General features: G+C 38.6%; 1 protein-coding gene across 3 annotated transcripts in view; it reads right to left on the reverse strand.

Annotated features, from left to right (window-relative positions):
• Window positions 1-23,372, reverse strand: part of NELL2 (neural EGFL like 2) — a 462,863-nt gene that overhangs the window by 210,226 nt on the left and 229,265 nt on the right. For all 3 annotated transcript variants that reach the window (XM_027542640.1, XM_027542641.1, XM_027542642.1), the window contains exons 11-12: window positions 17,091-17,182; window positions 10,895-10,997 (exon numbers count right to left, since the gene is read on the reverse strand). In XM_027542640.1, coding sequence (XP_027398441.1) covers window positions 10,895-10,997; window positions 17,091-17,182 — 195 coding nt within the window. The remainder of the gene's footprint in view (window positions 1-10,894; window positions 10,998-17,090; window positions 17,183-23,372) is intronic.

A 23,372-nucleotide genomic window follows, 5' to 3' on the forward strand; every position in this document is an offset into this window, starting at 1 on the left:
ACTCAATACGCCAGCAAATTTGGAAAACTCAGCAGTGGCCACAGAACTGGAAAAGGTCAGTCTTGATTCCAATCTGAAAGAAAGGCAAAGCCAAAGAATGTATAAACTACTGCACAATTGCACTCATCTCACACACTGGTAAAGGAATGCTCAAAATTCTCCAAGCCAGGCTTCAACAGTACATGAACCGTGAACTTCCAGATGTTCAAGCTGGACTTAGAAAAGCAGAGGAATCAGAGATCAAATTGCCAACATCTGGTGGATCATTGAAAAAGCAAGAGAGTTCCAGAAAAATATCTATTTCTGCTTTACTGACTATGCCAAAGCCTTTGACTGTGTGGATCACAAGAAACTGTGGAAAATTCTGAAACAGAAAGGAATACCAGACCACCTGACCTGTCTCCTGAGAAATCTGTATGAAGGTCAAGAAGCAACAGTTAGAACTGGACATACAACAACAGACTGGTTCCAAATCGGGAAAGGAGTACATCGAGGTTGTATATTGTCACCCTGCTTGTTCACCTTATATGCAGAGTACATCATGAGAAATGCCAGGCTGGAAGAAACACAAGCTGGAATCAAGATTGCTGGGAGAAATAAAAATGACCTCAGATACACAGATGACACCACCCTTTTGGCAGAAGGTGAAGAAAAACTCAAAAGTCTCTTGATAAAAGTGAAAGAGGAGAGTGAAAAAGTTGGCTTAAAACTCAACATTCAATAATTTAAGATCATGGCATCCAGTCCCATCACTTCATGACAAATAGGTGGATCATGGCATCCAGTTCCATCACTTCATGACAAATAGGTGGGGGAACAGTGGAAATAGTGGCTGACTTTATTTTTCTGGGCTCCAAAATCACTGCAGATGGTGACTGCAGCCATGAAATTAAAAGACACTTGCTCCTTCGAAGGAAAGTTATGACCAACCTAGACAGCATAAATTTTTTTTAATTTACAATATTGTATTGGTTTTGCCATATATCAAAATGAATCTGCCACAGGTATACATGTGTTACCCACCCTAGACAGCATATTAAAAAGCAGAGACATTACTTTGCCAACAAAGCTCTGTCTAGTCAAAGCTATGGTTTTTCCAGTAATCATGTATGGATGTGAGAGTTGGACTATATGAAAGCAGAGTGTCAAAGAATCGATGCTTTTGAACTGTGGTGTTGGAGGAGATTCTTGAGAGTCCCTTGGGCAGCAAGGAGATTGAACCAGTCCATCCTAAATATTCTGAATATTCGTTGGCTGGACTGATGCTGAAGCTGCAACTCCAATACTTTGGGCACCTGATGCAAAGAACTGACTCCTTAGAAAAGACCCTGATGCTGGGAAAGATTGAAGGCAGGAGGAGAGGGGACAGCAGAGGATGAGATGGTTGGGACAGGGAGACCTGGCATGCTGTGGTCCGTGGGTCGCAAAGAGTCAGACACAACTCAGCGACTGAAATGAACTGAACTGAACTGAACTGAAGATAACATAGTGAGGAAGGAAAGTAATCTGAGAATTAGTGATTGAACATTATCAGTAACTACAAGTAACACAGACCAAACCAGACCAGATGTTCACATTGTGTATTTAAGAAATGAAACAGATGACCTGGCATCTTAAAGAAAAAAATATACCAAAACTCTAAATGCTTTTTTTTAAAAAAAAACAATACACCATTTAATTTAATTTTCTCTGGAAATCTGCAAGACAAGTATGTCTACTCAAAAGAAAAAAGTTTATGAATTATAAAGATTCCAGAGTCTTTATGAGAGGAAATATAAATGGAACACTTCAAATACAGTGACACTAATCATGCGTAATTTCTTGAATTTCTTTTTCCTGTGTGAATCCCTTGTTCAAAGATCATCTAAGATGCCGAAATGAAAAGCTTGAACACTGGAATCTATATTTAATGGAAATTATATGATTATGCATCATTCAAACAATTTTAAAATTGCTTGATGAATAAATTTTCTAGCTAGTTTTACGCTGTCTAATGAATTATTACTTCAGCATGTATAAAAGAAAAGACATTTAGAAAAATACATTTCATGTAGCTCAGAATAAACTCATCTACTTACATGCAAGAAAAGACTTTTACTTGAGTAAATCGTAAAGATGTAAGTTCTACACCAGCTCATCTTATTTATCAAATTACCATAGAACATGTGATTCAGTGAAAGACTGAACCATAGCCAGCAGGTATACTCTGGCACAGCACAATGACTGATGTCCATTCCAACTGGTTTGTGCCCATAATGACTATGCTGAATATCATCACAGAGTTAAAACATATCTCCCATGAGATGTGTTAAAATGTATAGTAAAAAAAAAATTTGTACAATTTAATAAGCCTTAGGAAGGGTGAGGCTTGAGTGATTTCTACAGGAATTAAATAAAATAGAACTGAGGTGAATGAAAATTGGAAAACTACATAGTAAATAACAGCACTAAAATCACTTGACAACTTTACTTCACAAAATTCTTCACGATCTAAATTCTTATGATTCAGCCTGAAAATTTTGAAGTAAAAGGTTCAAAGAAGAGGAAAGTTAAAAATGTTTTCTCCTAGGGTTTTTTTCTTTCCTTCTTCTTTAAGTAGCTAAATTGAGACCATTTTTCTTAAAATGTGTTCCAGAGTCTTTTTACAATGCCTGAGGGGATAATTTCAGCTAAAAAGTCATCCTCGTTCTCTATTACAATCCATTTCTGATTTGGCCTAACTGATGGTAAGACTCCCTCATCTCAGCATCAAATATCACGCGCACACTCCACGCAGTGCTTAATTGCTGCAAGAATTTACAAACATAAAATAACAGTGTGATTCTACTTTTTACTATTTTAGGTTCATTTAGGGAGTACACTGCTTTTTGTCAAATGAGTTTTTATAAATTAACCCAGAGACTTGAAAATTGAAAATTTTGTCAAATTTTAACTTACTCTAAACAGTGTCAGCTATTTTGATTTAGTCTCTTGACAGACAAAAGTTGACTGAATCTATTGGTTATTTTACTGCTTAGATTCAAAAATGCCAAGGTTAAAAGGCTAACTGCTAACTACTGATGGGTAGAAAATTCAGACTCACTTAAAGGGATTTGTTTCCAATCTATACGGAAGAACTTAAAAAAAAAAAATCAGACGATGGGTTGGCAGTAAACAGTAGTTCTACTCCCATCATAGCTGCATTCCTACTCATCTGAGCTTGGATTTTAGAGTTGAAAGATCTACATCTGATCTCTGCCAATTACTGGCTGCATAAATTACTAGCTGTGTAAGTTAATTAACCTTTCTAAACCTTCAGATTCTCTCACCTGTAAATTAGGATACTATCTACCTCACAAAAATGTAAGCTTCACATGAGATCATCTATGCAAAAGTATAATAGTTTCACATTGGTTAATAATTAAAGTAATTAGAGTATTACTAATAAACCACAAATAAATGTGCTGAGATAGCTATCATAGGAGAAAATTCATATATTTGTTATAGACGGATAGAGCAATGATATAATACAATCAGGTCTTTCTTTTATTTCCTCCTTTCAATTTTAAACTCATGGATACCAAGTTTTCTATTCCTTTTAAGCTTTCCAAAGTTATATGAAGTTCTTGTATTAAGTATACTAGAACTTTCTATAACCTTCTATAAAATGTTAATATGCATTTTCTATGACTGTTGAGGTAAGGAAGGGTACAAAAGATTATACATAAGAACAACACAAATAAAGGTTTTTCATAATATCCAAGAGAAAAAGAATACAATAATTTTGAGGTGATTATTTGTTGGTTTTGCCTAAAGGTGTCTATTTCTTCTTACAGTAGGGAAAAAAAAAACCTAGCCATACCTGGAATGAACTTTTTACCTCTACTATTAGCCTAGATGCTTACAGGAAAATGGACTCCACAGCCTACTGATCAATGCCACACCAAACAATACATCCTACTAGCCTGAACATAATTTCTTCAGGTCTGAGCAAATGATCCAGTGCAGGTTAATGCAGATAATTAAATCTCAATTCTGGGACTTTTGTTAAACTCAAGAAGATACTGAACTTTGTCTTCCACCTACTTAAGTATCAAAATAATGTGAGCATAAGAATATCAGGGTCTACCCAAGAACACATAGAGTTTGAAAATAAGGGCATCTCAGAGGAGGCAAATAGATGAATGTAAGCAAAGTGACAAGGTTTGAGATCTGAATCAATCCACTCACCAGGGCCACGCATTCCATTTTTTCACTTAGGTCAGTTGGATTGACTGTTCTATCACTTATACCTGAAACAATACTAACTCATATTGGTACCATCTATGAGATGATGGGTAATCATGACTTTTCCCAAAATGTAGTTCATGTGCATGGATGAACATTTAAAATAAAGTACAGATAGCAATGGGCTTCCCAAACGGCAACCCACTCCAGTGTTCTTGCCTGGAGAATCCCAGGGACGGCAGAGCCTGGTGGGCTGCCGTCTATGGGGTTGCACAGAGTCGGACACGACTGAAGTGACTTAGCAGTAGCAGCAGCAGCAGTAGCTCAGGTGGTAAAGAATTCACCTGCAATGTGGGAGACCTGGGTTGGGAAGATCCCCTGGAGAAGGGACAGGTTGCCCAATCCAGTATTCTTGGGCTTTCCTGATGGCTCAGCTGGTAAACATTTCACCTGCAATGCAGGAGACCTGGGTTTGATCCCTGAGTTGGGAAGATCCCCTGGAGAAGGGAAAATCTATCCACTCCAGTACTCTGGCCTGGTGAATTTCGTGGATTGTATAGCCCATGGGGTCACAAAGAGTCAGACTCGACTGAGCAACTTTCAATTTAACTTTCAAAGATAGCAATGGAATTTTTTTAATGTGTACAAAAAATACATGAATTCAATAATCCAATCATTTCATGGATACCACTGGAATGAAACTAACTTTTCGCAAAATGTGTTAACTAACAGTAGATAATAAAAAATTAACTAAATGATGTTATTTGTGATAGATAAGAAGAATCACAAAGGTGTAATTGAATGATGTGGTAAATTATGAACTGTCCAGAAGTTGGGAGAAAACAGTCTATGCTCATTCAGCCTTATACACACAATGCCTCCATTACTTCTAATTGTTCAGATGTCATGTCTGACTCTTTGTGACCCCATGAACCAAAGCACGCCAGGCCTCCCTGTCCATCACCAACTCCCGGAGTCCACCCAAACCCATGTCCATTGAGTCAGTGATGCCATCCAACCATCTCATCCTCTGTCATCCCCTTCTCCTCCTGCCCTCAATCTTTCCTAGCATCAGGGTCTTTTCAAATGAGTCAGCTCTTTGCATCAGGTGGCCATAGGATTGGAGTTTCAGCTTCAATATCAGTCCTTCCAAATAACACCCAGGACTGATCTCCTTTAGGATGGACTGGTTGGAAGTCTTGACAAAGTCAATACTAAATTAAAAAGTGGGTATCGTACAGCCACTATGGAGAACAGTGTGGAGAGTCCTTAAAAAACTGGAAATAGAACTGCCTTATGATCCAGCAATCCCACTGCTGGGCATACACACTGAGGAAACCAGAAGGGAAAGAGACACGTGTACCCCAATGTTCATCGCAGCACTGTTTATAATAGCCAGGACATGGAAGCAACCTAGATGTCCATCAGCAGATGAATGGATAAGAAAGCTGTGGTACATATACACAATGGAGTATTACTCAGCCATTAAAAAGAATACATTTGAATCAGTTCTAATGAGGTGGATGAAACTGGAGCCTATTATACAGAGTGAAGTAAGCCAGAAGGAAAAACACCAATACAGTATACTAACGCATATATATGGAATTTAGAAAGATGATAACAATAACCCTGTGTACAAGACAGCAAAAGTGACGCTGATGTATGGAACAGTCTTATGGACTCTGTGGGAGAGGGAGAGGGTGGGAAGATTTGGGAGAATGGCATTGAAACATGTAAAATATCACATATGAAACGAGATGCTAGTCCAGGTTCAATGCACGATACTGGATGCTTGGGGCTGGTGCACTGGGACGACCTGGAGGGATGGTATGGGGAGGGAGGAGGGAGGAGGGTTCAGGAGGGGGAGCACATGTATACCTGTGATGGATTCATTTTGATGTTTGGCAAAACTAATACAATTACGTAAAGTTTAAAAATAAAATAAAATTAAAAAAAAAAAAAAGTGGGTATCTGGTGAATAGGATATGATGGTCTACCGGCAGAGAAAGGGGTGGCCAAGAGAGGAGGAAGAGAATGGGAAGGGCTGAGATATGAAAACTCATAGTTTCACGTTATTTCTGTACCTAAATCAGAGTCCTCATTGTATGATGAAGTCTCTATCCTATTGTAATTGGTCATATGACTCCTTGAAAGAGCTCTTAAATATGAAAAAAGTGAAAAGAACACTTTTGCTACACTGTTCCTGAGATGCTACAACAGAAGAGAAGAGGGTATCTAGAAAACAGTCCTGCCTGTATGTGACTTGGTGCCTAGAGATTTGGAGCCTTATTTCGGTGCACAGCTTGGTTTCCAAACACTGGCTGAGCCTCCAGTGGAAAGGTCAACTCTTTAATCTCATGCTCTGCCCTCAGGGAATATTTAATAAGCATTGTTGAACAACTTACTTTTTCAGATGTGAACATGTCATCTTTAGCACTAGGCAGACAGGCCTGGAATGAATTTGTCACAACATATGTATAGGAGCTGACTCAAAATTTCAGCCTTCAAAAATTAATTTGCTTTTTAGTTTAAAAGTCAGACAATAGCAGAAGAACTCATTTGTTTATTCTATATATTTGAAGTAAAAAATGGAAGCAATTTTTATTTTACATGGTGTTAAGATGTTTCAAGAAAGGTCAACTTATCCAATTTCAGCTCCAGTATTAACTAAGCCAGTGGTTCTCAACCCAGGCTGTGTAAAATAATTACTCAAGTTTTTTTTGAAAGCTGATACCAAGGTTCTATCATATAATCTCACCTGACTCTGAAACACTTGTTCAGGAATAAGGAAAAGGAATCTCTGCTTTTACCTTAGCAAGGGCAATTCCATATTGGAGGCCCCAGTTCCATTGTGAGAAAAACCCATGCTGTAGGACTAAATATGCTATAATGTGATTAAATACTTAAAGAACAATCTCTTGAGAAACTTCAGGAAGTACAGGATGCTTCAACTCCACAGCTACAGATAACCTGTTCTCCTTACACAATCACACAATGATGCTAATCAGACCACCGCCCCACCAGCTTCAAGGTGATTATTGGAGCAGACTGTGCTGCTTCACACATAGCCCCCACCAGCACACCTCTGAAACTGTTCCTTTACAAACTCTGTTCCCTGTCTGGCAACTTGAAAATGGTTTGGGGATGCTAGTCCACCAGCTTCCTGAATAACACTTCCCCTCCCCCCAACTCTTTTCTCTTGAATAGCAACTTTTGAGCAATGAGCAGCCAAACCTGAGTTCAGTTCTGGCTTCAGTGGGTCACAAATCAAGTATATCAGTCTCAGATGGAAGGGGTATAGATCATAGTAAACTTTGTCATTGTATTTCAAGTGTGTTGTGTCAACATATTAACTTTTAAAACTATAGGTAATATAAACATAACAGTTTTTGTCCCTAGCTTTTCCATTCTTCCCTGGTGGCTCAGCTGGTAAAGAATCTGCCTGCAATGTGGGAGACCTGGGTTCGATCCCTGGGATGGAGAGATCCCCTAGAGATGGGAACAGCTACCCACTCCAGTATTCTGGCTTGGAGAATTCTAGGGACTGTATAGGCCATGGGGTCACAAAGAGTCAGACGTGACTGAACGATTTCACTTTCACTTTCCATTCTTAACTTGCTTTTGGTAATATGTTAAAGCTCTTTAAAAAGAAATGAATGTAATCAGGTCTTTTCTTGACATCTGAAATGCTCTGTTCTGTGCTTAGTCCCTCCGTTGTGTTCAACTCTATGTGACCCCATGGACTGCAGCCCGCCAGGCTCCTCTGTCGATGGGGATTCTCCAGGCAAGAATACTGGAGTGGATAGCCTATCCCTTCTCCAACAGATCTTCCTGACTCAGGGATTGAACTGTGGTCTCCTGCCTTGCAGGTGGATTCTTTACCAGCTGAGCTACCAGGGAAGCCCTCTGAAATGCCCTATTCTTACCCACATCTTTTTACCCAAATCCAGCCAATGCTGACTAATAGGTATTCACCTCTCTGCTCTTTAAGTATCTCCTGGACACCACTAGTAGATTAAAGATGGCCAAAAATTTTTAACACTCCTCCTTTCATAGTGGGATCTATTCCCCTCACACCCACCCCTTGAATCTGGGCTTGGCTGTAACTGCTTTGATCAATGAATTGTGGTAGAAGTGATGCTGTGTCAGTTCCAGACCTACTGTTTAACAGCCCCAAGCTACCATTTAAGAAATCTGATGACCATCCTACTAGGGAGACCACAGGGAGAAGTCCTGAGATTACGTAGAAAGGGAGAGAGTTCTGGCTATGACCAGCCTTCATGCCATGCCTGTTAAGATGCCCAACATACAGTGAGGCCATCTTGAACCTTCCAGCTCAGACCAACTTCCAGCTGAGTGATCCCAGTTAACACCCTATGAAGCAGAAGAATCACCTGGCTAAGCCTTGTCTGAATTGCTGACCCACAACACTGCAATATCTAGGCATACCTCAGAGATATTGCATGCGTGGTTCCAGATCACTGCAATAAAGTGAATATCACAGTAAAGCAAGTCACACAATTTTTTTTATTTTCTCAGTGCATATAAAAGCTATATTTTGGGAGTTCCCTGGTTGTCTAGTGTTTAGGATTCCAGGCTTTCACTCCTGTAGCCCAGGTTTAACCCTGATCAGGGAAATGAGATCCTGAAAGCCATGCAATGTGGCTAAAAAAAAGTTGTTTATACTATACTTTAGTATATTAAATATGCAATAGCATTACATCTGTAAAAAATGTGCATGATTTAATTTAAAATTTGTTGTTCAGTCTGTCAGTCATGTCTGACTCTCTGTGATCCCGTGGACTATGGCCAGGCTTCGCTGTCCTTCACCATTTAAAAATACTTTCTTGCTAAAAAATGATAATCATCATCTGAGCCTTCAGCAAGTTGTAGTAGGAATATTAAAGATCACTGATCACAGATCACCATAAAAAATATAACAATAATGAAAAAATTTGAATTATTGCTATTGTGAGAATAACCAAAATGTGATACAGAATCATGATGTGAACAAATGCTGCTGGAAAAATGCCACCAACAGTCTTTCCTGACACAGCGTTGCCATAAACCTTCAATTTGTAAATATCATAATATCTGCAAAGCACAACGAAGCAAAGTGCAACAAAAGGAGGTATGCCTGATAATAAAGTGATGGTTGTTTTAAGCCTCTGAACTTTGCGGTAATTTGTTATGCAGCAAAAGCCACTCAAAGTGTGGTCCCACTGACCAGTAGTCACCTAGGAGCTTAAGAGAAATGCAGATTCTTGAGCTCCACCCCAAACCTTCCAGATTAGGGTCTGTACTTTAATCCTTAGGTTATCTGTATACACATTTAATCCTGAGACGTTCTGGTATAGCCTACCTTTGGCTGCCAAAGACACTCTAGTCAAGCTGCATACTGGGAGTCCAGTTCCCAAATCAAGTGATTGGAATGAGCATTCTGGATTTGTATCAACTTCCACACATGCTCTATGCAAGGCACTGGCTCATGGAAAGTTAGGCTGAAAACACTAGTGGCTCTTCTTTTTTGTCTATTTGATTACAATCCTTTGTACTCTTAGTTCCTGAGAGCCATCCCTAAAGCTCTTGAAAGGCAGACCAAGTCTGAAATCACTCTGAAACTGCCAAAGAGCCTTTCATAGAACTGAGATTTTAAAACTCCTAAATGAATAGATGGAGCAATTAGCTAAAAAGAAAATGAAACCTGCACCATCCTCCAAAAAATGGGAGAGAAGGATCTTATATTTCCCTTTTAGTAAATGAGATTAAAAGGAAAGAAAATAGCATATATTTTATAAGGTTTCTTTTTCTTACTTTTTTCTGTTTAAGTTTTACTTGGTATCAATAAAGGCTATTATTAAAACACACGCTAGTAGCTCATATGAGGCACTTTGTTAATGTCACACCAACTACATGAGTTAAGAGTCCCAACTACATTCCCACTGTCATACAAGGAGAAAGACCCAGCCCTGCCCTCAAGGTGCAAAGTTCAATGAAGGAGACAGATTTACAAATACATGATTTCAAGATAATGCAAGAAGGCACACGTAATTTCATGATTGGTGGGGATCATAAAAGGTTCCATATAATCAATCCTTTAGTTTAATACTTGAATCTACAACAAAATACCAAATTTAAGAATCTTTGATGGTGGGCAGCCCACTCCATTTCTGAATATCTCAAATTTTACTGTTTTCTTATATCGAACTAAAAATCTAAGTTCCTTCTACTTATTGGTTGTAGGTCTATTATCACAAAGTCAACACAGAACAAGCAATGCATGTTTGTTGGCCTCTCTCTTCTCAGTGATACAGAAGCCTGTCAGTGAAGGAGAGTGGAATTGTGAAGAGAGGGATTTGAAGTAGCCAACATGGGAATTATGCTAAGTCAATTATAAAACAGACTGAAGAGAAAAGAAAAGCAAATCCACACCCCCCCCCAAAAAAAAACTCAATAAAATAACTCAGCACTGTTGTATGTTTTCAACAATGTCATGCTGACTCAGAACCAATACACAGAGAGAGTTTAGAAACCTAGACTTTGAGCCAGGTACAAGACACCCAGCAGAAAGGGAAAATTCCATAGTCTTTGGAAATAACTTCCCTATAAAAAGTTTTATTTCCTGTCAGTTGAAATTGCCTCCTAGAATGACTCATGCACATAAATCTTACTTTCCAAAAAATCTTACCTTTACAGACTTTGCAACAGCTATGAGACAAAGTAATCTGATGCGACTCTGCACAGTCCAGAGCGGGACAGCCTGAACTCTCAACCAGCTTCATGCTCTGGTCCTGTTAGACAACAGAAAATAAATGCTTCAAACTTATCAGTTAGGACTAACTCCTAATTCTGGAAACTCCTAAGTTTCCAGATCCAGCATTAAAGACATCTCTTCAAACATAAGAATAAAATTTTCATCCTGAGAACATCTGCATAGGTCACAGACTCACTTGCAAAATGATATCAAATGACAATTGGAAAGACTTTCAAAGGGACAAGCAGATTTGGGAATGGAAGCATGCCTTCAATTTCCAAACATTAGAGTTATCCTGAGAGATTCTGTTAGTTTAAAACATATTTGCACATCCAGATGACAATTGTGGCAAAGAGATAGCTTGAATTTGATTAACAGCTCACTTTGAAAAAACAATACACAAAAACTGGACTTTTTAAACATTCTCACTTCAAAGTTTCCAAACTGTTAAAGAGATTATACCAAGTGAGTATGATAAGGAATGCTGTGGATCTCTCACAAAACATTTCCAAAAAGGGAAATGTGGGTAGGATTTATGTCTCTTGCGCATGAATGTCTCACATATTTTCTGGCACATAATTGGTACTCAAAAAATTTTCCTGAGTGAATGAATAATACAAAATGATTATAGTTCTAGTCACTAAAGTAGATAAAACTTTAAGAGAAAACCAAAATAGAGAACACTTTTCTGATAAATGGAGTACCACTGCCTTGAAGCAAACATTTTGCTTCTAAACTGCCAATCTCTAGTCTCTTAACAACAAGAGTCATAAACTGTTGTATTATGCTTACCAGTGCATAAGAAATAAAATAATCATTGGAAATGGAAGGCTTCCATCTTAACACTGCTCAATAGCTTAGGTTTTTAGATGTTATTTCTATAAGTACTGCTTCTATTGAAGAAAAAGTTTTAATAACTTCAATATCCCCCTCTTTCTGGTTTATTGACGGAAAGGATCTTCTCCATGCCACGATAATCTCTTATCAAGAAAGTGGCAGGAGACACATATACAGTGGGAGTCAAACCCTGTCCTTCCTTTGGTGTGACAGTAATATCCATTCTGATCATCTTATCTTCAAGATCAGGGTGTGTTTCTGTGTTACTATTAAGCTCACAAACTGCCCAGGACACGTTTCCAAGGTCACAAAACTGACAATAAAAGAACAAAGGACTAGAATTGACGGCCCAGAAAGTGGAAGCCCAAGAGAGCTGTCAATTATGTAAAATACCGAAGTTAAAGGGCCTGAAGGGGGAAGAAACAGTGGAAGTCCTTAATGTCAAGAATTTCATGAAGAATAATAAAAGTTTATGATGATGAGGGAGGGCTGTGCGGTAGAATCCACACCCACAAGCTACATGTTACTCAAACACGGTAAATGAAAGCACGTGTGAGATTTTGATGACTCACATTATAAAAGACTGTAAAATATTTCCTTAAGAATTTTATATTGATGACATTGGAACTGATAATATTTTGGCTATATGGGGTTGTATACAGAAAGTTTAGCCCAATAAAAATCACATGTGTGGCCTGCATCATATTTTTACTGGATAGCACAGCATGAGAGGGTAGTAAATTGGTGTCTTTTGTTGGAGCAAATAAAAGGTAACATGTATTCATTCAACAATATTTATTATGCACCTGGAGAGTTGACTATACCCAGAAGTTTCACAAACCCAATTTAAAATAAAATCAATTTTTTAGGTATTTTAAAATCAAATAGGAAACCATCTCAGAAAATTTCTAAATCATAATGATCAGTATTGCAGAACACATTTGTCAAATGAAAAGATCACACACAGAAAATGGAGAATCTTCAAATGCCCTCACAATGTTAAAATTTAAGGCTGATATTTCAAAGTTAGACTTTACTTAGGAATCAGCTGACAAAATTTCCACCTTCCTTGATGTAACTTTTCTCTGATTTCCTTGGTGTTGCTGTATCTCACTCCAAGCCTTCCAGTCCTTGTTTCAATAGTGGGACCACAGTTCAGTTGAGTTCAGTCACTCAGTTGTATCCAACACTTTGCAACCCAATGGACCAGAACACACCAGGCCTCCCTGTCCATTCCAACACCCAGAGTTTACTCAAACTCATGTTCACTGAGTTGGTGATGCCATTCAAGCATTTCATCCTCTGTCATCCCCTTCTCCTCCCGCCTTCAATCTTTCCCAGCATCAGGGTCATTTCAAATGAGTCAATTCTTCACATCAGGTGGCCAAAGTATTGGAGTTTCAGCTTCAACATCAGTCCTTCCAATGAATATTCATTGGAATATTCAGGACTGATTTCCTTTAAGATGGACTGGTTGGATCTCCTTGCAGTCCAAGGGACTCTCAAGAGTCTTCTCCAACACCACAGTTCAAAAGCATCAATTCTTCAGCTCAGCTTTCCTTATAGTTCAACTCTCACATCCACACATGACCACTGGAAAAACCATAGCCTTGACTAGACGGACTTTTCTTGGCAAAGTAATGCCTCTGCTTTTAAATATGCTCTCTAGGTTGGTCATAACTTTTCTTCCAAGGAGTGTCTTTTAATTTCATGGCTGCAATCACCATCTGCAGAGATTTTGCTGCTACTGCTAAGTCGCTTCAGTCGTGTCCGACTCTGTGCGACCCCATGGAATGAAGCCTACCAAGCTTCTCCATCCATGGGATTCTCCAGGCAAGAACACTGGAGTGGGTTGCCATTTCCTTCTCCAAAGGGCCCCCAAAAATAAAGTCTGCCACTGTTTCTGTTGTTTCCCCAAATACTAGCCATGAAGTGATGGGACCAGATGACACCACCCTTATGGCAGAAAGTGAAGAACTAATGAGCCTCTAGATGAAAGTGAAAGAGGAGAGTGAAAAAGTTGGCTTAAAGCTCAACATTCAGAAAAGTAAGATCATGGCATCCGGTCCCATCACTTCATGGCAAACAGATGGGGAAACCGTGGAAACAGTGGCTGACTTGATTTTTCTGGGCTCCAAAATCACTTCAGATGGTGATTGCAGCCATGAAATTAAAAGACGCTTACTCCTTGGAAGGAAAGTTATGACCAACCTAGGTAGCATATTCAAAAGCAGAGACATTACTTTGTCAACAAAGGTCTGTCTAGTCAAGGCTATGGTTTTTCCAGTGGTCATGTATGGATGTGAGAGTTGAACTATAAAGAAAGCTGAGTGCCAAAGAATTGATGCTTTTGAACTATGGTGTTGGAGAAGACTCTTGAGAGTCCCTTGGACTGCAAGGAGATCCAACCAGTCCATTCCTAAAGATCAGTCCTGGGTGTTCACTGGAAGAACTGATGTTGAAGCTGAAACTCCAGTACTTTGGCCACCTGATGCGAAGAGCTGACTCATTTGAAAATACCCCCATGTTGGAAAAGATTGAGGGCAGGAGGAGAAGGGGACGACAGAGGATGAGATGGTTGGATGGCATCACCGACTCAATGGACATGGGTTTGGGTGGACTCCAGGAGTTGGTGATGGACAGGGAGGCCTGGCATGCTGCGGTTCATGGGGTCACACATGACTGAGAGACTGAACTGAACTGAACTGATGGGACCAGATGCCATGATCTTAGTTTTCTGAATGTTGAGCTTTAAGCCAACTTTTTCACTCTCCTCTTTCATGTTCATCAGAAGCTCTTTAGTTCTTCTTCACTTTCTGCCATAAGGGTGGTGTCATCTGCATATCTGAGGTTATTGATATTTCTCCTGGCAATCTTGATTCCAGCTTGTGATTCCTCCAGCCCAGCGTTTCTCATGATGTACTCTGCATATGAGTTAAATAAGCAGGGTGACAATATACAGCCTTGACATACTCCTTTTCTTATTTGGAACCAATCTGTTGTTCCACAGCCAGTCCTAAATGTTGCTTCCTGACTTGCATACAGGTTTCTCAAGAGGCAGGTCAGGTGGTCTGGTATTCCCATCTCTTTCAGAATTTTCAACAGTTTATTGTGATCCACACAGTCAAAGGCTTTGGCGTAGTCAATAAAGCAGAAATAGATGTTTTTCTGGTACTCTCTTGCTTTTTCGATGATCCAATGTATGTTGGCAATTTGATCTCTGGTTCCTCTGCCTTTTCTAAATCCAGCTTGAACATCTGGAACCTCACGGTTCACATTCTGTTGAAGCCTGGCTTGGAGAATTTTGAGCATTACTTTACCACCGTGTGAGATAAGTGCAATTGTGTGGTACTTTGAGCATTTTGGGGCATTGCCTTTCTTTGGGATTGGAATGAAAACTGACCTTTTCCAGTCCTGTGGCCACTGCTGAGTTTTCCAAATTTGCTGGCATATTGAGTGCAGCACTTTCACAGCATCATCTTTCATGATTTGAGATAGCTCAACTGGAATTTCATCACCTCCACTAGCTTTGTTCATAGTGATGATTTCTAAGGCCCACTTGACTTCACATTCCAGGATGTCTGGTCTAAGTGGATGATCACATCATCGTGATTATCTGGGTCATGAAGATCTTTTTTGTATAGTTCTGTGTAATCTTGCCACCTCTTTATAATATCTTCTGCTTCTGTCAGGTCCATACATTTCTGTCTTTTATTATGCCCATCTTTGCATGAAATGTTCCCTTGGTATCTCTAATTTTCTTGAAGAGATCTCTAGCCTTTCCCATTCTATTGCTTTCCTTTATTTCTTTGCACTGATCACTGAGGAAGGCTTTCTTATCTCTCCTTGCTATTCTTTGGAACTCTGCATTCAAATGAGTGTATCTTTCCTTTTCTCCTTTGCTTTTCGCTTCTCTTTTTTTGACAGTTATTTGTAAGGCCTCCTCAGACAACCATTTTGCTTTTTTGCATTTCTTTTTCTTGGAGATGGTCTTTATCCCTGTCTCCTATACAATGTCAGGAACCTCTGTCCATAGTTCATCAGGAACTCTATCAGATCTAGTCCCTTAAATCTATTCTCAAAACAGCATTTTTGAAGAGACACTTATGAGAAAACCCAAACTTGAAATGTAGCTTCAGCAATTGTGTTAATGTGCCCATGCCCCAGTTGCCTTATCTTTAAGATGGTAACCTACAACCTGAGAGAGCTGGTTTAGAGCCAAAAGGAGCAGCCAGAATACCTTATAATGAACATGGACAAATCAGAGCTTTCACATTCTGGATATCAAATCTGTCACAGTTTTGCTGTTTTATGTCTCCATGCTTATCCCCATAGTCTTCCAATTTAAGATGCTTGAGGTATATTGCTGGCTTTTTTCAGATTCAGTTTATCTTGGAAAGATTCTGAGGACTTTCCTTTCACCAACATTTAATCAAATGAATTCTCACAGTGTATTGCAGCAGAGTAAATAACTTATCTTAATTTTCTATATAATCTATACATACTAAATCATCCCCTGAAACCAAGTACAAGAGGCATTTAAGAAGAAAATTAGTGGTCAAATATAAATGAACCCTAAAGCAGAAATCTTATATGTAGACAGTTTCCTTTAAAGAGAGTAGGGCTTGAAATAGAACATTATGGTAAAAGAATATAAGATGATAGTTTACAAAAGGTATATGTGAACAGTGTTATGGAACATATTTACTTTTTCAATTAGGTCAAGAAGCAGAGTTAAAATGAATCACGTTTGCTTCAGAAGCATATTTCAAGAGACCATGGTCGCACATCTATAAAGCATTTTCCTTCAAATCAATTAAAATATCCCTCCCAAAGAAATTAAGATCAATATTAGTCTTGTCTCCATAGAATAGCTAATTTTAATTAGGCAAATTGCATTTTGTCTTTAACTGGACAGAGTGATATTTGTCACATGAGTCAAAACTAAAATGACAACAGGCTGAGTCTACATTTATCTACATTTTCTTCAAAACAGCAAACAAGGAGGTGATTTGTATTTAGAAAACATAAGACAACTTCATAAAAATTTGATTTGACAAAACAGGGCTTTTATTTATTGGGAAAATTATTTTATAATCACTAATTTACATGATTGCAAAAACAATTAGAATTTTCTGTACAGTTGAGCTGTAATTAATACCTTAAATTTTTTTAAATTTTCTCTTTGCCTAAGAAGTTTTAAAAGTATTACAGGAGTCAGATTTTTAAAGAGACATTTACTATGTTCACATAATTGGAAGAATTTTAAAACACACATGAAGAATTTCCTTACCTTGCACTCATAGAGAACACATACTCCAGAAGAGGAATAGACTGTATTTCTTTGTCCTTCAAAGTATGTCCGTCCTTGAAATTGGCATATGGCTTTGGAATAAAAAATACAAATATATATATATATATATTTAATGTTTTGTTATGAAAAATAGCTTACAGGTATTCATATAATTTTGCCTCAATATTTCACATTCTTACGATTTTTCAAGGTGCTTGAGTAACTATAATCCTAAATTTAATCCAGCATAAGTAACTTGTAGGCCCAAGTTACGTTCATGCTCATTAAGTTCAAAGAGGAAAATAAGGTACATCATGGATGAGAGGTAACGGCAAGTCAAAATTAAAATCTGGAAAAGGGGTGCTGATAAGTAGACTCTAAGCAAGTTACTTGCCTGCTAGATGATGTCGCACCTAAGGGCAGATTAAGCAGGTGCTCAAGGCAGCTACTGATTCAGGGGCAACACAACTCTGAGAAAAGCTCATTTTTTTACATACCACTGCCGAATTTTAAATTTTAAGACAGAAAATTAGAAAGAAACTATTTAACTTTCAGTACATATATGCATATTTATTTTATGTTTTATGGGATGGGGTTATTTATAAGTAGACATGGATTAGGGCTCCCTATTTAAGATGTTGAAAGGTCTTAATCTGCCACTGTCACATCCTGCCTTGCATCCATTGTTGTTGTTGCTGTTTGGTCACTAAGTTGTGTGCGACTCTTTTGTGACCCCATGGACTGCAGCCCACCAGGCTCCTCTGTTTATGGGATTTCCCAGGCACGAATACTGGAATGGGTTGCCATTTCCTTCTCTAGACGATCTTCCTGACTCAGGGATTGAACCCACATCTCCTGCACTGCAAACAGGTTCTTTACCACTGAGCCACCAGGGAATCCCCCTTATATGCATTACAATTACATACAATTAAAACAAAACAAAACTTCAGACTTGAGGAAGATATTTTTAATTAAAAAATGCATAGAAGGTATGAAATAATTTTTTGAAAATTTCAAAATATTTACAATACACACATTTACTTGATGGAAACCATTTGCTTGTTTTGAAATGAATATTTTGCACTACCTATGTTGATTCATCACCTAAATAGAAACAGATTTACCCTGATGCTAATTAAGCTTAACTTCCAGCTTCCTTCTCTAGCTTAGACACTCTTCTATGACTCTGAACCAACTTTTTTCACAAATTTGTATTGTTTTTCTTTCAAAGGGCCCTTAATATTGTATGCTTTGGAACTTCGTGACACCTAGATCAACCCAAGCTAACTACTCCAAAAGACCAGAGGAAGTGGTCATCTGATAAAAAGAAAAAGACACGAGCAATTTGTTAACCCTATTTACTAAATCCAATTTTCAGTTACATGCTAAGTCACTTCAGTCATGTCTGACTCTGCAACCCCACGGACTGTAGCCCACCACGCTCATTCATCCATGGGATTTTCTAGGCAAGAATACTGGAGTGGGTAGGCATTCCCTCCTCCAAGGGATCTTTCTGACCCAGGGATTGAACCCACGACTCTTTATGTCTACCTGCACTGGCAGGCCAGAGAAGGCAATGGCACCCCACTCCAGTACTCTTGCCTGGAAAATCCCATAGACAGAGGAGCCTGGTAGGCTGCAGTCCATGAGGTCGCTAAGAGTCAGACACAACTGAGTGACTTCCCTTTCACTTTTCACTTTCATGCATTGGAGAAGAAAATGGCAACCCACTCCAGTGTTCTTGCCTGGAGAATCCCAGGGACAGGGGAGCCTGGTGGGCTTTCATCTATGGGGTTGCACAGAGTCGGACACGACTGAAGCGGCTTAGCAGCAGTAGCAGCAGCAGCACTGGCAGGCAGGTTCTTCACCACTAATGCTACCTGGGAAGCCTTTATAACTACATGAATTTTACAAAATGGGTGTAGACATTTCCTTTTAATTTCATTGTGTGAGTTAGAATAAAGTCCCTCTTCAGAATTTATATATCCCATTATCTTTAAAAGTATCACTTTGCCTATAAAATTTATAACAAATAAATTAGACATGCTTCTATTAATAATATTGAATATATTTATATATGGTTGTTCAAATATTCATATTTAATCCAACTTTCATCCTTGCTCAAAAATTAACTGTTTAAAAGATGCACATTTAAATAATGGAAAGTATACACATTTTAAAATGCCATCCTTCACCTGATCTCCTTACTCAGCTCTTATTAACAAATTTCACTACATAATATACATTACTGGCAAATTGGTTTAAAAGTTTTGAAGCTTGCTGAAAGAGAATACACTTACTTGCATAAATTATATTACTTAAAAGCTGGCTGAAGCTTGCTCATTCATGAATATTCAAAATGAAACTACAGATTTATCAGTTGCATACTATCTATCATATTATGAATTAAAATAGCATGTGCATTGACTTAATGAATCTGATTGATTGTAAAACATGCCTCTCCAATGTGTCATTTTTAAGAGGTTTTTTTTTCTCTCTTATGAGATTGTATAACCTCAAAATAACAAGATCTGGCATATGGTGTGTTCAGTTATATCAATAACTACTACATATTTTTCAAAAAGGAGAATAAATAAAATTTTACTTCTTCAGCACCTGCCAATCAAAGGTCCCTAGGCCTATTCTGTCAATATTATACAACTTGATAACTGCAGCCTATTCAAATCCAAGGGTATGTTGAAAAAAAAAAACACCAAAAACTGATGCTCCAATTTTTTCTTAGAACAGAAGGAAAACTAAATGCTGTAAAAAATACAAGGATAAATACTTCTTACACAAAGTTTTATTATAATTTAATATTCATGCAGAGCAGATGGACCTTCTGTTCTAAACTCTTAATTCAAAAGACTCAAACAGGCAACTTGTGAGACAATAGGGCACCAAATGGAGCTTGGCTGAGGGAGAAGAACAAAACGAATGAGACCACAATTGCTTCATTCTGTTTCAAGCAATGAGCACAAACAAGAGGAGCTTAGCTTAGAGAGAATCCAAAGTGAGTGATTTTTGATCAACTGTTGTGATTCTCCATAATTCTAAGGTTTACTTCAAATTCTAGTAATGTCATCAGGATATGCCTTCCTTAGGCTCTTTAGCAGTAAATGTTAAGACACTCAGAAATATATATATTCCTAATCATTCCTAAAAATACTACAAGGAATTCGCAAAGTACAATTAGGATAGCTCTGGGCAATAGGAGTACACTGCAGAAGTAAAAGTCATATTAATTTATTAATACATATAACAAGCATGTACTGATCTCCTATTAACATGCCAGGTAGTCTGCTAGGTACTAGGACTCAAAGATGAAAGAGACACGATTCACACCCTAATGCTGAGTAGAGAAGACAGATGTGTACACAAATAACTATAATGAAAACCGAACTCAAGTGCTATAATTGAGACATTCATGACTGAGATGTAAAATACAGGAGATTCATTGATGAAATGGGAAGGGATAACTGGATCAGGGCTGAGCAAACAAATAATGGTTGTAGAAGTTTCCAAACTCTGGCAATAGCGACTAGTCAGCATCGTCCTAGGGCTAAGGAAAAAGCAGAGGAAATGGTTCTACTGAGACACAAGGGTGGCCAGAGTTATGAAGTGAGATGCAGTTCAGTGGGAGCTGAAATCATCAAAGACACAGGTACCACCAGAAATCGAGCCTGGTGCAGAGAAGGTGTAGAGAACAAACACAACATACTCTCTCCTCTGGCCTTCCAGTTTCCTGCTGGCAAGACCACAGTATTGTAGTCTGCAGAAGTCTAGCTTATAGGACACAGAGTAGAGCAGAGAAGGAGACAGACAGAACTGAGAGCAAGGGTTTCCCAGGAAGAAATCACCAGCCCCCAACACTGGTGGCTATCACAGAAATGCAGTTTAGACCATGAAGAGAAACAGTTTACAAAGATAGGCTGCTTGGACAAGCATGAGACAGTGGAACCCAGTACAAATAAAATTTGAAGAGAGAAAATTGAGACATTAAGAAAAATACAGATCTATTTTAAAGAAAAATCCAGACAGTTTATCAAAATGAGATCCATAGGCAAGGAGAGGAAAGGAAGCAGATCAGGTTCATGCTCCAATTTTAACCAAGGCCAGTCCTAGCAGGTGTCAGGGACAAAACCTTATAAGGAAGAATGATCACTGGCTACCACACTGACTGCAAGAAAGTCTCTAGAATTCCCCAACTGAACTGCACCTCTCTTCTTACCCATTCCCAGCAGCATGTAAAGTAAATCACTTCCTCAACAAACCAACCAAGGAATAATCATTTTGCTGTATTGGTTTCTTCTTTAATATAATTGCCTTCACATGTTCATAGTCAGAGGCTTCATTTCTTTCCTAGATATGAGATGTGCATGTGTGTGTGTGTGTGTGTGTGTGTGTGTATGTGTGTGTGTGTGTACTAAGCATTAAGTTTCTTATGACATAACTCTGGATTCATATGTCCAAATCATTTATCATTATACAGTAGAATTCTGCTAATTAGACTGAATTTTCAAAGATCTGAATGCCCTAGTGTTTTCTCTACTTCCTTCAATTTCAGTTCAGTTCAGTTGCTCAGTTGTGTCCACTCTTTGCAAACCCATGGACTGCAGCATGCCAGGCTTCCCTGTCCATCATCAACTCCCAGAGATTGCTCAAACTCATGTCCATCAGAGTCTGTGATACCATCCCACCATCTCATCCTCTGTCTTTCCCTTCTCCTCTTGCCTTCAGTATTTCTCAGCATCAGAGTCTTTTTAATAAGCCAGTTCTTTGCATCAACGACCAAGTATTGGAGTTTCAGCTGCAGTATCAGTCCTTTCAATGAATATTCAAGACTGATTTCCTTTAGGATTGACTGGTTTGACCTCCTTCGCTGACCAAGGGACTCTCAAGAGTTTTCTCCAACACCACAGTTCAAAAGCACAAATTCTTCAGTGCTCAGCTTTCTTTATGGTCCAACTCTCACATCCATACATGACTACTGGAATAACCATAGCTTTGACTAGACGGATCTTTGACTGCAAAGTTATGTCTCTGCTTTTTAATATACTGTCTATGAACCTTTTCTTCGAAGGAGCAAGTGTCTTCAAATTCCATGGCTGCAGTCACCATCTGCAATGAATTTGGAGCCCAAGAAAATAAAGGGTGTCACTGTTTAAATGGCTTCCCCATCTATTTACCATGAAGTAATGGGACTGCATGCCATGATTTTGAATTTTTGAATGCTGAGTGTTAAGCCAGCTTTTTTACTCTCCTCTTTCACTTTCATCAAGGGGCTCTTCAGTTCTTGGCTTTCTGCCATAAGGGTGATGTCATCTGCATATTGGAGGTTATTGACATATCTCCTGGCAATCTTGATTCCAGCTTGTGCTTCATCCATCCTAGTATTTTGCAGGATGTACTCTGCATATGTGTTAAGTAAGCAGGGTGACAATATAGAGCATTGATGTACTCCTTGCCCAATTTGAAACCAATCAGTTGTTCCATGTCCCATTCTAACTTGCTTCTTGACCTGCATACAGATTTCTCAGGAGGCAGGTAAGGTGGTCTGGTATTCCCATCTTTTTCAGAATTTTGCACAGATTTTTGTGATCCACACAAAGGCTTTGATGTAGTCAATGAAGCAGAAGTAGATTTTTTTGGAACTCTTGCTTTTTCGATGATCCAACAGATGTTGGCAATTTGATCTCTGGTCCCTCTGCCTTTTCTAAATCCAGCTTGAACATCTAGAAGTTCTCAGATCACGTACTGTTGAAGCCTTACTTGGAGAATTTTGAGCATTAGATCTGATAGAGTGCCTGAAGAACTGTGGAAAGAGGTTCATAACATTGTGTAGGCAGCAGTGATCAAAATCATCCCCAAGAAAAAGAAATGCAAAAAGGCAAAATGGCTGTCTGAGGAGGCCTTACAAATAGCTGTGAAAAGAAGAGAATTGAAAGGCAGAGAAGAAAAGGAAAGATATACCCATCTGAATGCAGGGTTCCAAAGAATATCAAGAAGAGATAAGAAAGCCTTCCTAAGTGATCAATGCAAAAAAAAAAAAAAAGTAGAGGAAAACAATACATTGGGAAAGACTAGAGATCTCTTCAAGAAAATTAGAGATACCAGGAGAACACTGCATGCAAAGATGGGCACAATAAAGGACAGAAACGGTATGGACCTAACAGAAGCAGAAGATATTAAGAAGAGGTGGCAAGAATACACAGAAGAACTGTACAAAAAAGATCTTAATGACCCAGATAACAATGATGTTGTGATCACTTACCTAGAGCC

Source organism: Bos indicus x Bos taurus, chromosome 5 (genome assembly GCF_003369695.1).
Source record: "Bos indicus x Bos taurus breed Angus x Brahman F1 hybrid chromosome 5, Bos_hybrid_MaternalHap_v2.0, whole genome shotgun sequence".
NCBI lineage: Eukaryota > Metazoa > Chordata > Mammalia > Artiodactyla > Bovidae > Bos > Bos indicus x Bos taurus.